Source organism: Sciurus vulgaris (genome assembly GCF_902686455.1).
Source record: "Sciurus vulgaris genome assembly, chromosome: 9".
In the NCBI taxonomy this organism is placed as follows: Eukaryota; Metazoa; Chordata; class Mammalia; order Rodentia; family Sciuridae; genus Sciurus; species Sciurus vulgaris.
Genome location: NC_136469.1, coordinates 26,180,268 through 26,197,633, shown reverse-complemented (window position 1 = coordinate 26,197,633; position 17,366 = coordinate 26,180,268). Strand labels below are relative to the sequence as shown.

General features: G+C 47.1%; 1 protein-coding gene across 4 annotated transcripts in view; it reads right to left on the bottom strand.

Moving 5' to 3' along the window:
• Positions 1–645: 645 nt before the first annotated feature.
• The window catches only part of ARHGAP10 (Rho GTPase activating protein 10), a 296,650-nt gene continuing 279,929 nt past the window's right edge, over positions 646–17,366 (bottom strand). For 3 of the 4 annotated variants that reach the window (XM_079154583.1, XM_079154581.1, XM_079154584.1), the window contains 3 exons: positions 14,526–14,678; positions 12,991–13,082; positions 5,541–6,269 (listed from right to left, as the gene is read on the bottom strand). In XM_079154583.1, coding sequence (XP_079010709.1) covers positions 6,181–6,269; positions 12,991–13,082; positions 14,526–14,678 — 334 coding nt within the window. In that variant the 3' untranslated portion in view covers positions 5,541–6,180. Of the gene's footprint in view, positions 820–5,540; positions 6,270–12,990; positions 13,083–14,525; positions 14,679–17,366 lie in introns of those variants that run through there. The other variant, XM_079154582.1, reaches the window with a different exon arrangement.

The following is a 17,366-nucleotide window of genomic DNA, read 5'->3' as shown; positions in this document are numbered from 1 at the left end:
TTTATATTTAAATTTTTAAGAAATCAGACCTACGCAGAGCAGTGCCTTTCCTAAGGAGCCCCTAACTTGAACCAAAGCCATGTTGGCTGTGAGCCTTTTGAGAGACCCCCTCGCCCCATGTGCACCCTTGGTTAGGGTGGATGTGCTTTCTGAATTACATTGCCTTATTCTTGGATCAAGGGTGCCTTTATTTCATGCTAGGCATTTCTAAAAGCATTCTCAGGCCCAAAGAATTTAGGAATCATTAGCTCAGAACTGCCTCTGCCACGGAGACAGCCAGCTACTGTTTGCCAGAGCAGAAAAACCATATCTGCATATATGAGGGGTTTGTTTGCTTCTGTACATTGAATGCCCCTCAACTAGACAACATTGTCCCTTTATGTAAAAGTCTATGCTAACACACTTTTTGATAAACCATACATATGAACACAAATTGAAATGACTTGATAACAAGTCTCTGGCACCTTAATTTTAAGCCATCCAGTTGGTAGTGCAGCACTTCTCTTGAAAATAAAGCTGCTTCTCAAACAGTGTTGGAGAAGATGAAGACCTGATCTCAACATTGAGCCTGGACCAGCACGAGGCAAAGGAGCACGGAGCAGAGGAGCAGGCAGTTAGCTACGGCCACTTAATAAGCCACTCCACGCTTTAATCGCCCAAATCGACCACCACTTATTTCTCTTGAGTCTGAGTCAGCCTGGAGGAGAGGCGGGGTCTCAGACCTGGGCCAGGCTCGGCTGCCTTGGGCTTGTCGGTGTATCTGTGTCTGGTCTCCGATGGCTCTGCTCCATATAGCCGCTCATCCTCCAGCAGGGCAGCCTAGGCAGATAGAAGGTGAAAAGCCCAAGGTGTTTTCAAGGTTCTAACTGCACCAAGTGTATTCCTGATCCATTGGTCAAAGGAGCAAGTTACAAGGTCAAACTTACTGTCAGATTATTGAGCTCCAGGATCCAGGGAGGGATGAAAGATTGGGATCATTAAATCAACCTACCACTAGCAGTTACTCAGCTATATTTTTGCAGGACATGTGTTGCTGACAGTAGTTTCCAAGTGTCCCCTGGTTTGGATCTGGAGATCTCCATGCCCCAGGCCAGCCTGACCCAGCTGGGTTGGATCATGCTTTTCTCACTTCACTGTTGCTAAACCCTTCACAGAAGAAATCCAGGTACCAACATAGGGCACCACGCTGTCTAGATGCATCCCATGCATATTCACTGCCCCAGCTTCAAAGCTCAGGTCTCTCTCTGAGCAGTTGTCAATTAATCAAGGAGATCTTCTAACAGAAAGTTTTCCCCAACATGTTCCTCTAACCAGTAGACTGAGATACTTTTAACCAGAAGTTAAAGCATTGGGAGAATGTGCTGGGCTGCCCAAATAGAGTAGCAATAAATTATTGCCCAGGCCAGCCAAGGAGAAAGAGATGACAGGCATCTGAGAAGACATTTGCAGGACAAGGAGCAGGAAAGCTGTTTGAGGACGCTTTCCTGGATTAACATCCTCAGAGGAGAGAGAAGGAAGTTGTGTGACTGAAGAAGACTTGAGACATCATTGAAACCATCTAGCCAAAGAAGGAATAGCCAGACTGGCTTTGAGAGGCTGGAGGAGAAAAAACAAAACATGAAGAAATGCCCAACACTGAAGTGAATGGGGAATAAGGACAAGCCCAAGATTATAGAGACAATACCCTTGGGAAGAAGAGAGGTTCAATAATGTGGGACAAAGAACAAAAGCAAGGAATAGTCATTAGAGAAGCAACACTAGAAAGAAGTAGAGGTAGCTGTGTTAGGTTTTCACTGCCATAACAAAATACCTGAGAATCAACACTTAAAAATGAAAGGTTGTTTTGGCTCATGGTTTCAGAGGTTTCGTTCCAGAGTCAGTTGGCCCTGTTGCAAGGCAGAACATCATGGCAGGAACGTGTGTTGGAGCAAAGGTGCTCACCACACAGTGACCAGGAAGCAGAGACATGCAAAATGGGCCAGAATCCCAATGGCCCCTTCAAGGGCACACCCCCAATAACCTAGCCTCCTTTCATTAGGCTCCCCTTCTTAAAGGTTCCACCACCAAGTGCTAGTAGTGCCAAAGACTGGGGACCCAGCCTTCAGCATATGGGCCTTTAGCGAACATTCCAGGTCCAAACTCTAACAGTGGCTAAGATATGAGAAAGGAACACAGGCTAACCCACCATCACACCTTTGAGGCCCAACCTCTGCCATCCCTTCCACTTATCAAAGTCATCTCCCCTGCTGTGCACTCTTGGAGCACATCACCTTCTGTTTGTCACAGCATCCCAAGACGTTGGTACTCCTCTCTCCATTCCACAGAAGGAAACTGAAGCATAAAAAGGTTGAGTAACTTGGCCAAGATCACCCAGGTACAAAACAGATAAAAAAGAATTTCAGAGTAGGTTGTTCTTAACTCAAGACATTACCTTCAGCCACTGTAAGAGCTTCCTGGAGCTGTGGTATCAAAGGCCCACACGCTGGGGGCTTATGCTACAGAAACGCACCTTTTCGCAGCTCTAGAGGCCGGAAGTCTGAGATCAAGGTGTCAGCAGAGTTTCCTCCTTCTGTATTTTGGGAAAGGAACTGCACCAGGTTTTCCTCCTTGGCTTAGAGATGGTCATCTTCTCTCTGTTGTTTCTTCTTGTTGTTTTTATTCTATGTCTGTCTGTCTCAGTGTCCAAATTTCTCTTTGTCATTAAAAAACCAGTTCTATCAGATTGAGGCCCAACCCAACTGTGCTCAGTTTCACTGGTTACCTCTGGAATGGTCCTATTCCCAAATGACGTTCCACTGGGATGTAGTGGGGCTAGATGCACTCTGTACGAACAGGGGCAGGTGCACTCTGTAATGGCCATTGTCCTCTACTGTCCCAAGACAATATGGTACACAACAGGTGTTCAATTAGCTTACTGACCCCAGCCAGTACTTCACTTCCTTTTCTCATCTATACAAAGGGTGACCTTCTGGCTCCCAGTCATGGTAGAGAGAGAATGAGTTAAACATTCATGACTGGAAGGCCCCACCAGCCCTGCTTACTCTGCAGACCCTGCTGCTGCTGCAAAGGAAGGAGGGGGGCTGCATTCCCACAGGCTGTTTTCCCTTGGCACCCCCTTCCCATGTGCAGGGACACCCAGACGAGGCCTGTGGGTGACAGCAGCAGTTGCAGCCCCACAGCCAGCCCCCAAAACACAAAATACGAGTGCCCTCTTTTGACCAAACCATCCTCCTGCCTCTCTGCACACAGGCTGCAGGCGTGGTCCAAGCAGTGGCAACTGGAGTTGCTGGACAGGGGACAGAGCCAAGGGCCAGAGCCCCAAGCAGGGTGGGGCTCCCACCACAGAGGGCCAGGGAGCTGGCCACGCCCATCTAGCAAAACACAGCAAAACACACGCTCCACTCCTGGAGAAGTGAAGACGATCCTCCAGCGTGAGCAAACACCCTGATCCCATTACTAAGTATATTTTGGGTCATGCCCAGGGGAAAGCTCCCTGCCCAGTGGCCTTGGCAAAAAGGGCCACACTGTGCTCGTGGTCACATCCTCATAGGAAACAGCCTTGGCCCACTCTGGCACTACCCTGTTCCTCCCCGGTCAGCACAGGATAGGTCTGCAGCTCCGAGGGCTGTGGGGACTGTTATAGCCACACTGCCCTGAAGCTTCACTGCTGTCACGCTGCAGGCATTCTACGCAACAGAGGGTCCTCACAAGGATGCAGATCACAGTCACACGGTAACAAAAAAGGGACCTGAAGTCCCCATCAACCAGGCACATACTGATCTTGGACACACTACTTCTGTCTGGACATTTCACCTCCAAACAGTTGGTATGATTTAAGGACATAAGAAAATCATCAGGATGGGGTTGGTTGGTTTGTTTGTTTTTGTTCAAGGTCACAAAGAAAATCCAAGCTCAGTGGTGGCTTCCTTACCAGTGGTGGTGGGGCATTTCATGGATGCACCTCACTGTGAACAAAGGAAATCTTCCCAGAACGAGCAAATAAAACAAGTCCTCATGCCACGCCCCTCGTTCCCTGCCCCCGGGATGCGCCATATAGGGATGCTGCCAGGATCTGCTCCCAGCCCAGAGCCCATCACCTCTGCCTGTAGGTGTACGCGTCCTACAGTGGGCTTTGGTAAAGTGGAACACACCAGGAACCTCTTCAAAGGAGCCTAGCTCCCCTTCTATACCCCTAAGCCACCAGCAGGGGCAGGAAATGGCAGCCCTGAAGGTTCTGCCACCTCACCTCCAGGCAAAGCTCACCCATGCATAAGCCTCAGAGCTGGCTGCTGGAGAAGGTCCTGGGATCCTCACAGTCTCAGTACTTTCCAAGAGACCTGTGATTTTGTATTTTCAACTACACTGCATTGAAATTGTCCTTACTTTTATTTACAAAATAAGTGCTTTTCAGTAAGCACATTTCCCCTATATATATAATTCCTATGTTAGTTGACTTGCTGTTACTGTAACAAAATACCTGAGATAATCAATGTATAAAAAGAAAGGACTTATTTAGGCTTACAGTTTTAGAGGTTTCAATCCAGGACCAACTGGCCCCATTGCTTTGGGCCTGTGATGAGGCAGCAAACTCTTCACCTTATGGCCGGGACACAAAATAGGGTCACATAATCTCCCTCAGGGCACTCCCTCAATGACCAAAAATCTCCCCCAGCCACCCCCCACAGGCTCTACCTCCCAACAGAACCACAGGCTGGGACCAAACCTCTAATAGGCCTTTGGAGAACATTCCAGGTCCAATCTACAGCAATTCCAAACTCGATGCCCTTTACATGGTCCATATGAGGAGACTCCAAAGTTGTTAATCAGGGAAACAGCAAGCTCTTGAGTCACTTTTCTGAGGAAGAGGCAACAGACACATCCTTCTCTGGATAAATTCTTCAGAAGTCTTGACAGGTCCAGAACCTCCTATCGGGAAGACATGTTGCTCCTACCCTCACCCGGCAACCACCAGCAGCCTCTGGCACAGGGCTGGCTTCAGAATTCTAAGACCGCTAAAACTGAGCTCCATGCTCCACCAGGTAAGCCCCACCTTCCCTGAGAGGTTGGCTGAGCCTGTGCCAGAGCTGGAAGCTGAGGGCAATGAGGCAGTATGGCAGGGTCGGGGCCAAGGCTAGTCCAGAAATGGTCTGAGTCTGCCAGCCTCGGACCTTCCTGAAACCCTGCTTAATTCTGATAGTGAGAATGGTGCCTGGAGGACAGACAGCCTATCAGGTGGCGGGGGAGAGACTTACCCAGCGTGAATGCAGTTGATGGAAACCCCCCCGCCCCCCCCGCGTGGGGGTGCTGCCAGCCTCTGGGAAAGCTCCTGTGCAGAGGCTGGGGGCGGCCCCCTCAGGATTTCGCACATCAGAGCAGACCCCGTCACCCCCTCCACCCCCAGGAATGTGCCCTGCTATCAACAGTCAAGGATCCACCCACAGATTCTACTGAGTCAGTCTGCTGGCACCAGAGGGAGGCGATTTTTCATCCTATATTGTAAGAGAACTGCATGATCTCTTCCCCACATTAGGCCAGACCAATCAAATAGTAAATTACATTTTATTTCATTTACAGAGAGACTTTGGGGCCAAAAGGTGACATTATACAAATAGCACACAGGTGAGGAGCACCAGGAAAAGCCGGTTATAAATATGCCCATGTGCCTGGGGTAGGTGGAGTGAACGCAGAGGCCCAGCGTGGCAGTCTGGGAAGGAGCTGGCTTGGAAAGAGCTTCTCCCTGCTCCTGTCTAGGCTGAGACCAATTCTCCAGCTCCAGCAACAGCCCGCTCCACACCACGGCCACCAAAGCCCAGCACAATGAGGAAGGACAGTTCCCTTTAAGATCTCAACCGCATGTGTGCGGGAAGAGAGGGATCCTTCTGGGTCTGGTGGTGTGTTCCTAGAGCGGGCAGTTGGGTGGCAGACAGCAGCCCTCCCTCTCGTTCCATAGGCTGGATAATTAAAAATCACAATCAGGATGCTGGACCAATGAAATGTCCATTCTGTTAATCCTGATTTCTTCTGATCCGCAAATCTACATAGTCCCATGCAGTGAGTTCTAGAACCTTCCCCAGCCCTGGAGTGCCAATGGTGATCTGCAGGTCCCAGTGAGGATGTGGGTGTCTCTCCCAGCAGGTGCTTGGGTGCAGGGGCAGTGGGGAGGCCCTCCAGGGCCAGGAGCTACAGCAGCTTGACGTAATTCTGTGGAATCAGCCCCCTCTTGCCATTCAGGGTCCCTTCGAGCCAGCCAGGTTCCCTTGAGGTTTGTACTGGAAAGGAAGAGAAATCACTTTACCAACATGCTTACATTTGCTGTGTGTCAAAGACTCAACTGGGGAGGGGCCAATTGACAACTGGGCCCCCTTCTGGAACGTCTAGTCACAGGTCTCTACGAGGGTTCCAGATGGGCCTGCCATCCTGGTAGGCCACCACACTCCAGTCCATCTCTCTTCAGATAATAGTTGTAACTGGTCCCCAGCTTCCAGTCTGGTTCTTCCAATCAACTGGGCACAAAGCTGCTCAGGGAACTTTCTAGAATACAGTTCCAGCACATCATTTTCCTGCTTAAAGTTAAAGCCAGGCTCTTATTGGTCTGGTGCACAGGGTCTTGCCCCCATCTCCAGTAGCCCCTCACATTTACCACCCATCAGGCATGTCAACCACCTGTCCAGAGAAATCCCAACTTGGACAACAGGCCTTGGCATGCACAGTTCCTTCTTCCCAGCATGCCTTTCCCTCGCTTCTTCACCCGTGTGTTCTCTCTTTAGAGACCTGGAGGGATGGCTCCTCCACTGTGGAGTCTACCTCCAACCTTCTCAGCACTTACACGCCTTACACACACTTCCAGGCACCGGTCTAACTTCCACGCTGGATAGGGAGGTCCAGAGGGCAGGTCTGAGCCTTACACACCCACACAGTGTGTGGCACACTGCAAGTGTCCATAAATATACATAATGGACGCTTAAGGGAATAACCACACGCTGGACAGAAAGACACAGGGTCAAGGCCCTCACCAGCAGTTTGGAAATCAAATACTGAGACATTTGCTAGCCCCCAGCTGTAGCCCCCAACCATGGCGAGGAGCAGGAGAGGCACCATATGCCTAAAGAGGGGATTCGCTCACCCCACAGACTAACTCAGGAGCCAGCTCTGAAATACAACTTCTGATCCCAATATGAGAACCATTTTATATCCAAAACCAAGTACAACACCGTGGGCACAACGCACCTCTGCTGAAACAATACCAACCCTCACTGCAGACAACGTCCTCCTTCCTTGTTGTTGTTTTTGAATGCCGATTGCAATTCAACGAATTGAGTTCATGGCTCACTAACATGCAGCAACTTCTAGTTTGGAAGGCAATATCCAATTCCAGTTGTCCTTTTCAGTGAAGTAGCCATTCGATCGCCCTCCCTTGAAGAGACGTGTACTTGTGCCATCTGCATGAAACTGGCCTTGTCACTTCCTTACATCACCACACCTCTGGCTTCAAATACAGGCCTCCCAAGTGCTCTTCTCCCCATACCCAAGCCTGGACAATACCTCAGATGTCAGCTTCAGCATCCCCTTCCGCTGGGACAACGTCTGGGCTCCAGGACGGATCAGGGACCCCAGCCACCCACCTCCACATTCAGCGCGTGAGAGAACTCCGAGCCCCTCCTACTCTGGGCCACAGCATGGCACACACACCATACATGTAACACGCGTGAGAATTCACGTGCCCAGCACCTCGCAGCATCAGGCACAATCGTTTGAATAAAAAATGAATCAATACTTGCATCAGAGATGTGCTCTCAAAGTGATAAGGCAGCATGTCGCTGCCTTCACCCTAATGCTGTTTCTCAGGGAAAGGTTTTTAAAGGCTTCTCACTTTGACTAAACGCTCAAGCTGGCCAAGCCACCAGTGTGCAGTCACCATCAGGGAAAAGGACTGGAACCTGTGCAAAAGGCATCGTCAGGGACGTGACCACAAGGCCACCTGAGTGGAAGGGGGCTCAGGGCTTCAGTCAGAGGCCTGAAAGAGATCCAGGCTGGCATGTGATGGCCGAGTACCACTGGGGTATGACTTGACCCCTAGGAGTTTATATACAGCCAACTTGCACATGCTTGCTGCACGCACATGCATGCGCACACACACACACACACACACACACACACACACACACACACTTGCACAGAAACTAGGAACTAATAAAAGATAAGCTGGACAGAGGAGAAAGGTGAAAGGGGCACTTGAATAGGAATCCAGGGACAGGCTGGGAACCCTGCCCCCAGGACAGGCCAGATACTGAGGGTCACACCCTCATTCACTTCCTCCCGGCCTCCGCCTCCCTAGAAGGTAAGAGCCAGTATCAAAAGAAATGTCACTTAGGGAGGAGACCAAGGGGACATGCTGCAATACCCAAGAGCCTGAAAGTGGCCAAGTATAGGCTGTAGGTGGGATGGAATGGGATGGAAAAGCCTGGAACACCAATAACTGAGCATCCCCAGACACAAGGTGGTTCAGAGGCTGCAGGTGAGGACTGAGAAGGTCTCCCTCCTCCTCTGGAAGCACTGAATCCCAGTACCCACCCCAAGCTCTTCTCTAAACTTAGTTTACCAAATGGCTTCTGAAAGAGGCAATGCAGTGGTTAATTTTGTCAACTTGGCAGTGTCCAGATAGTTGATCAAACATCCTTCTAGATGTTTCTGGCTCCTGAATGGTTATAGGACCCTGTATAATTAACCCATTCTCTCAGAGCCTCAGTGTTCTACCTTTCTAAAAGAGCAGGTAAAGGATAGCTCATTAGAAAAGACTCAGGGTCTCTTGTTTTGCATAATAACCTATATACGTGCCAAATACTTAAATCATTGAAACTTCCTCTTAGTATAATGAATACCAAATTATTCATTATAATTGGCATCATGGCCCACAGGGAGGCTTGTGGTAGTTAAACCCACATTTTATCACATGTCACATTCCAAATAACATACTATTTATTTTGCTTATTTATTTGCTTAACCAGAATCACATTATACACCATATTTCACTGAATGATCACATTAACATATATTCACAAGTATTCCTAATCTTGCAAGAAAACCAGTTTAATAATAAATGATTAAGTAGTATCAGCACAATTTTTTCAATAAAAGTTTCATATAATGGTTGTATTCGCACTTTTTTGTTAAAAAACAATTAGCATAAAATCTGCAATGATTATGTGGTGAAAGATGGTATCATCATCTGGTACCTTAAGATTTTTCAAGATTCCCCATGTTAGGAAGATATCTAGAAAAAAATTGCTGGGATGTGGGGTCTGTACATGATCCACTTTCCAAGATAATGCCAAACGGCTTCTTAAGGATTACTCTATTTGAGAGTAACCACCAGTGGCTTTTAATGATTAATCTGGTCCACACCTGATGCTCCCCAAGCAATGGAGACATCTTGTGTACATGTGAAAGTCCAAGCAGCCCAGAATCCGCAGAAAGCCAGCCTCGCTACTGAGCCAGGCCAGCTCCTGGTGACCCTGTGCCCAGCAATGACTCTGGTCCTGCTGGGCAGTCCTGGGGAAGCAACCACTTCCCACCAGATGGGAGAGCCTGACAGCTGCAGGGCCACCAGCAAAATGAATGATAGTAGAGTGAACAGAGTATCACCTCATGTACATATATGACTGCATGACCCATGTGATCCTGCAACTTGTGTAAGCAGAAAAATGAGATTATACTTCGTTTATGTATGATCTATCAAAATGCATACATGCATTCTACTGTCATGTATGACTAATTAGAAAAAATAAAAATTTTTAAAAAAATGTATTTCTGGGGTTCCCCAGTCCCAGAGAAAAGGAAAAGGTCCCTGGGGCAGTCATATCGGCTACCCTGAGACATTATAAACATTGCCCTCCTGGTGGGTTGTGGGAGGCATTTCCCCAAAGTGCAGAAACAAATCTTCAGCCAAGATTTGAACTCAGAACTGAAGTCCAGGTCCAAGCGGAAGAACATTACTAAAAGATCCCTTTTTCTACACTCTGGTTTAGGATTTCTCATTGCTATAGATATTCCAAACCATATAACTACAGACGCTGCGACCCAGGGGTCACTCTGACCTGTGTTTTGTTTTCTCCAAAGCCACTAAATGTCATAAGCTGGATTTCTTTGTTACCTGGAGTATGTAACGTATGGTATGAATATTGGACAGTTCCTAATGGATAAGTGACACAAGAATGAAGTCTTGAGTATTTTGGGTACACTAAGTGTTGCTGGTCTGTAGAAAGAGACAATTCCTGGTGACATTCCTGTGGTCCAAGCTGTAAACAGTGGATACTTTGAGCACTGGCGGCTCCACAGAAGTTGTGGCCATATAGCCCGCCCCCTGTGTCTTGCTGTGTTGGTCAGAAGGGAAACGCCCCCCCCCCACACCCACCACAGGAGGAAGGACTCCACCAGGCTCTTCTGAGCAAGCATGTGCTTTTAGCTGCCTGAGAGGTCAACTGGGCACAGAACAGGAAGTTGTAAACACACAATTTCCTGTTGCCTTTAAGAACCATCCCCAGGGAACTGCAGATCTCACAGTGCCAATTCCGAATGCCTCCCACTAAGATTCTCTGCACCACTATGAACCTGCAAGACACACAGCTAACAAAAAATGAGACGCTTATATATTTGGGCAGGGAGAAGGCGTCGACACATCATCAAGGCATTTTTGGAGTAGAGAACTCTGGGGGAGGGACTGAGGAACTACCAAGCCACCCTGGGTGCCCCAGCCAGCAAATCTAGCCAGAGCTGGACACCAGCACTCCAGGCACCACATTTGAGGAAGACATGACTTGGCTGAGAACATGGCCATATCCACGGCACTTCACTATGTGCTCAGCGTGGCATCCTGGTTAGCAACATGTCCCTCAAATGTCTGAATCACTCAAAGTCCCGTCTTCCAGGAACCTAAATGCTATCCTGATGTAACAGCCATCAGGCAGACATCCGTGGAGATCAGATGAAGAATACTTAAGGAACTAGTCCAGGGTCACACAAATTAATAAGAGCCAAGAGCTGATCTCAGACAAAATAGCAGAGTTTATAAGGCACTTTCTTCTTCAAAAACATGCAGAGAATCTGGTAGTATGTGTGTTACATGTATATTTTTACAGACACACACCCTCTTCTTTTAGGAAGAGTCTTGTAAGTCACTGAGGACCTTCAGAGCTAGAGGACCCAAGTCTCCTAATCTGTCACCCAGCCTTTCCTCCTTTCCTCCATGCTAGCAGACCCTATTTACATGGCTTCGGGCCCAGGGACCGTGTCACATGCCCAGGGTGATTCTCACTGATCGTGTCACTCCTAGTGTTGGGTTTAGGGTGAGCATTTGACACAGTTCTAACCATTGAGATCTGAGGGCAGGTAAAGTAGGAAGAAAATTCTGGAAATTTTTTCTCATTCTTCAAAAAAAAAAAAAAAAAAATGAATAACACATAAAATGAAATGCTCCCTTCTGCTGGATTTGAGAGTGATCATGATGCCTGGAACTATGACAGCCACTTTGCCTCCACCAGGTAAACGGGTCCGAGGCCCGCATCTACAAGTTGACAACAGTTTAGTGCAGAGTTGCAAATACTTTGGTCTCTGATGAGTTCTTTAAGAATATGACTTAATCGACCCTGAAGCACGCTGCTTCCAGACTTACTATCCTGAAAGCTAATCCATTTTTGACTGATTTAGTCAGTTGTGTCCATATTTTTACTTGCAGCCTTAGGCATATAAGACACACTTTCGACCAAGGCAACTATATCACAAACAATACTGTGCAAGGGATTTCAGAGAATCCTCATTGGATCCAAACATGAAACATGTAAAGCAAAAACACTTCACCATGTCTTGAATGGGTGAATTTCAATACTATCATCTTAGCTTTCCCATCTGCCATCTGCTATGCCAATGTGTGACAGGCCTTGAGCAGGGCAGCTGTGTGGCCATACTCTCCTGGTAAAATTTTTTGCATGCATGTTAGGGCGATGAGAAATGATCTTGTTTCTAACCCAAGAACGAAATTTTTCCACAAAGTATAACCCTGTTGTTCAGCGGGTATTGGTGTTGTTTTCTGATGTGACCAGAGTCCCTGGCTCTCAGGAGCACATACAAACACATATAGAAATCTATTCTAAATGAAGCAACATGCTTTCTAAAAAAATAATCACCAGCAAATGCTGCATTACTGACAACATACCACCACAGGCATTATTGATACACTGCAGACTCCAAACATTCTGGCTTATCAGCCCTTCCATTCCAAGCATCCAAGGTTCACCCTGCTTCCACCCAACTCTTCTGGGGAGCTCCACCCACACACAACAGCGCTGTTTCCACAGCAACCAATGAATTTCATAATAAGCAGGACTAGGGAGGGTAGAAATCCGGAGCCAGGGGGGGAAAATACACTGAACCATAAGAGAAATTTCTAAAATATTAAATCAACTATAGCTGCAAAATGCTTGTGTGAGAATATTAAACCCTCAAAAATCTACACCCTTGTTCCAATATGCAAAGTCAATACCCATATCTAGAGATTCACATACTATTCAAGTTGGCCAAAACGTGAAGCATGAGGATGGTGAGGGGATTATAAATGAAAATGCTCTGTGCGTGAGAATCTTCTCTGAAAGCACAGAGTTAGTAAACCTGAGGTATCTGGAGGCTTGCTTGGGGAGACCTAGAAATCAAAGGAAGCAAATCAGAAGTATTGACTCCAAGTGGCATTAGCTTCTATCCGTGAGGAGGAATGACCTCAATGAAGATCCACATGAGATAAAAGGGCTGCAGAATAACCAAGGCAAGAGCAGAAGTGGGCTCCAAGACCTGGACACAGCCCCCTGGCACTCAGGGCCTGAGAACCAAAGGGGTTAGTATCTCCTGTCCAGAGCACCTAAAGACCACACGACTGCGTACTGTGTGTGGAGGCATCTGGGGTGACAGAACATGTCCCACCATGAACCTGCTACCAATACTTACCATCTTCAAAAATTGCTCCTATCTCAAAAGACAATTCCGAGCTGTGCTCTGCTTCACACGGGTACACTGCGCGAGCCTTCCGATTGACAATGCTGCAGAAGGAACACGAGACACTCAGATGAAAAATGTGAAAAACTGGATGAGAGAGAGGCCTCTGCCCCCCGCCCCCCATTTCCCAAATCTTATTTATATGTCACCAGTGGGGTAACTCCTTCCAAAAAACAAGGGCTCAGGGCTCTGAACACCAGAAAAAGTCAAAGTCACAGCACTTGATTTTCAAGTAAATGATGGGTTTCAAGTGGAAACCTTTCCTTAGGGATGCTCTCTGGGAAGCTGTCGCTGAACCACTTTGCCTAATTCTCCTCCCTGCCCTGTGGGATGCTGTTTTCTATTGTTAGCATTGCTGGGACCACACGGCATGGTTGTTCCTGAGCATTACAGCTGTGTGTTAGGAAATGCACCAGCACATGGAGCCAGAGGCCAGCAACAGAGGGAAATGGAATGTGTGCGTGCGCGCGCGCGCGCGCGCACGCACACACACACACACACACACACACACACACGGGAGTCACAGTGAGCCATTGACCCAATGTATGTGTATTGCAGACACTGGAAGAGGCTTGTCCTTCCAACTTGGGTCACCTTTATTTTGACCCCCTTCCTCCAGAAAGGCACTCCAGGCCAGCTTCTCACCCCTTGTCAAGATATCTTCTGTGCCCTCATGGGAAAGGATGGAAACCATACAGCCAGTTCCAAACTCATGCAGAAGAAAACGCCCCACCTCGCTGGAGCAGGGGAAGCAACTGAATCTAAGAACCACCCCATGATCCCCAGGCAGGCAGGCCTGCTAAAGGCTGCTCTTCTGTCCTCTAAAAATCTGGTCATCAAGAGGCACGTAAATTAATGTTGCCAGTGTCCAGTTTGTCTTCTTTTAAAATAAATAATATATTTTATATTCATGTACAAGAAGTTCTTCCAAATTATGTGATTTCATAAATGCACAACCAACACCAAAAAGCCAGTAGGTTCAAGCAGTTGCATAGAAGACAAATTCCTCTGAAGAACATTGGCCCTGCATATCCAAGGGTTCCCAACTGCAGCTTCAACCAATCATGGATCAGATTTAAAAAGCAAGAAAAAAAAAACTGCACCTGTACTGCATATGTACACACAACCTTATCAATATGGTACAACTATTTACATAACATTTTTATTGTATTAGATAGTATAAGCTACCCAGAAATGACAAATATACAGGAGACTACATGTGGTTTATACGCAAAGACGACACCATTCACACAAGGGACTTGAGTCATTGGTTCAATTTGGTATGTGCAGAGGATTCCCTGAAGATACCAAGGGAAGACTATACTTGGTATTGGACTGAGGTACAGCTCTGATACAAAGTTGTAAGTGCTGTCCTTACAGTTCAGGATGCTGGGGGGACATGTCGAGCCATTTTATAATCAGAGCACACAGGCCCATCAAAGCCCATCTGTGTGCTGCCATCTTATTTCACATCATATTCCACATACCTTTCTGGTGGCTTGTCCATTATGGTGGCAGCAGGAGAGATGGGGAAGGGTGACCGTCTGGGTGAAGGAGGTGTGACAGCCAGGTTGGAGCTTGGTGTGGTTGGAGACTGTGGGTTAAGCCACTGGACCATAGATGGCCGGGTCTGGCTTGGACTAGGGATGGAAGTTTAAAGGACAGGATTAATAGGACAGAAGACACAGAACAAAAAATGCTGTCCTCAACAGCCAGGGTGCCAGCTCCAGACCAGTGGGGACAGAGTCCACTCTGCACTCTTCCAAGACTACAGTTCAAACGACAGATACCAACCACCCCAAAACCAGCCACAACTCCACACTAGAGATATGGTTATTGTGCTTCTCCAGGTCTGTGGTGAATCCAATCTTGCCTAACCCAGCACCATATTAGTTCACTACTTAGAAAACCAAAGTCAAATTGCTTCAGTGATTTGAACTTATAGGTACAGATGCTCCTTCTCTTCCAGTGGGGCTACATTCTGAGAAATTCATCATAAATTAAAACATTATAAGCCAAAAATGCATTCAATGAGCCTAACCTACCAAACAGCACAGCTGAGCCACGCTGCACACCATAGAGGGCTGATCTCCTCTCAGGATCTCAAAGCTAACTGGGATCTATGGTGTACTGCCACTCTCCAGCATGGTGAGAGAGAGGACCAAACACTAGCCCAAGAGAAGACCAAAATTCAAAGCATGGTTTCCACTGAATAAGGATCACATTCATACCCTCATAAAGTCACCAGATCCCAAGTTAAATGTTTCATAAACTATGGATTGTTTCTTCTGCTTGTAAGTCAAGTCACCAGAATCTAGAGTCAAGTCCATGGCCTACAGTTGCCCAAGCATTATAATGTTGAAAGTTGCTTCATCTGAGCTCTTCCTGAGGGAAGCAACTCAGAAGAAAAACATCACCACTAGCAACCAGGATTCCCCTAGCAAGGGCAAAAGACTAGAGTGGATGGGAGGAATCAATGAACAGATCTGTGGAGACTTGAGCATTCCTTAATATTTCCAAATTACAAAAAGCTAGAGTCAGTGAGCAGACTCCTGGAGGGAATCTAAATAGCGAACACATTATTGATCAGAATTATTTGTCAAGTATTTTAGACCTGGAACCTTGGGAGTATGGGATATGAAGAGGCTTTTAAAAGCATAGCTGCCTATTTCTATTTGTTATTTATCACTTTTTCTCTTTTTGGTAGTGCCGGGAATTGCACTCAAGGCTTTGCACGTGGTAGGAAAGCACCCACCACCGAGCCGCACCCGGCCCCTCCTTCAGTCACCTTCAACACAGTGTTCACCACGCACCACGCGTAGATGCTCTTTCCCACAGACTTGGCCTCTTCAGCTCGAACCTGTGTCTGGAAGCAGATTCCTCGCCCTTCCCCTTCCGGAGCAGTTTTGACTACTTCTTCTCTAACAGAACTATACCACATTCTATCCATTTTTACTGCACCATAGCTCCCAGGCTGCACCTTCCCATACTTCCACCTCTTCTCCAGAACATCCCTCTGTCTCCATGCCATCAGAGAACAACCCATCCCAACGCACCCCATGTTTCTCCTGCCTTTGTGTCAAAATCAGGTCTACGACTCTTTGGTGCCCTCAGAAGTGGAGTACCAGGCACAAGCAGCCTTCACCCAACATCTCTGCAACCATGTGAGAAGTCCTAAAGCCAAAACTGGGGTCTGCAAATCAGGTGCCTGAAGCACTGCACTACTGACTTGGTAGATATTTAACACACGGGTTTCCTAACCCTGTGGTGGGGGTGGGGGGTGGGGTACGAATAAAAGGAAGGGCATTCAAAAAATGTTATTCTTTGAAGAACTTATTTACAATTCCACTATCTGGCCATTCATTTGGGAGTCGTAAAACCCATTTTATCCCTTGCCAAGAAACCCATAAATCTTCAAATGATATGAATCACCAGCTACAAAAGTCACTCCATTCTTCAGCAGAAAATGAACCTTTAATGTTGTCTTACTAATCAGGAAGGGAAAGGACAGGGAGGGATGAGTGATGCTCTGACAGGGAATTTAAGGCCACAGTTAGCCAAACAATCACCATTTAATCTCCCAGCAATTATTTGAGGTGTTTGGAGGTGGTGGTGGTGAAAGATGAGATGTTATACCACACCCCCAGCAGCCCTGCCTCGTCATAAATAGTCAAGTGACCAAATGATGGCCATTCATCTGCTTGGAGGGAGGACAGCTAAAGGGTGAAGATAAACAATGTGACTATATTTAAGAGCTCTTCCCAAATAAAGATCGTAAATTGTATAGCTATCATCTACTTAATTCTATCTTACTTGAAAAAGAAAATCCCTGGTAATTTTTTTCCTTTTTGTTTTTAGGGGGAAAAAATTCCCCTTAATCTTTGTAAAGAATTATAGAAAGAGTTGCAGAGGATAAAGATGTGCCCCTTAACTTGGTTTTCTCCATCTTGCCCCAAATCAGGAACTCGGAATCAGCAGTTCTCAAAATGCACCTGTTTTACTTTATCTTCTGTGATATGTGCTATGCCATGCTGAAATGACCAGTTCATCAAGGTAAGCTTTCAGACTTGTCACTTAGGCCTAAATCTGCCCTTGTGAGTTTTCCCCTAGTTATCTCGAAAGCCTCAGCTAGATGTGTCTCTGGAATTCAGAATCCCACGTGGGCACACATTGTGTGAGCTCCAGTGTTTATAAGAGGTGGCAGGACACAAGTCTGCTGAAGGTCTCTATGGGTGAGGCTGAAGCCTCCTGGGGAAGAGGAAGTCCCTGTGAAAGAGCAAACCACGCAGCCAGACGAGGTTGGGAAACAATCACTGCTTGACAGACAA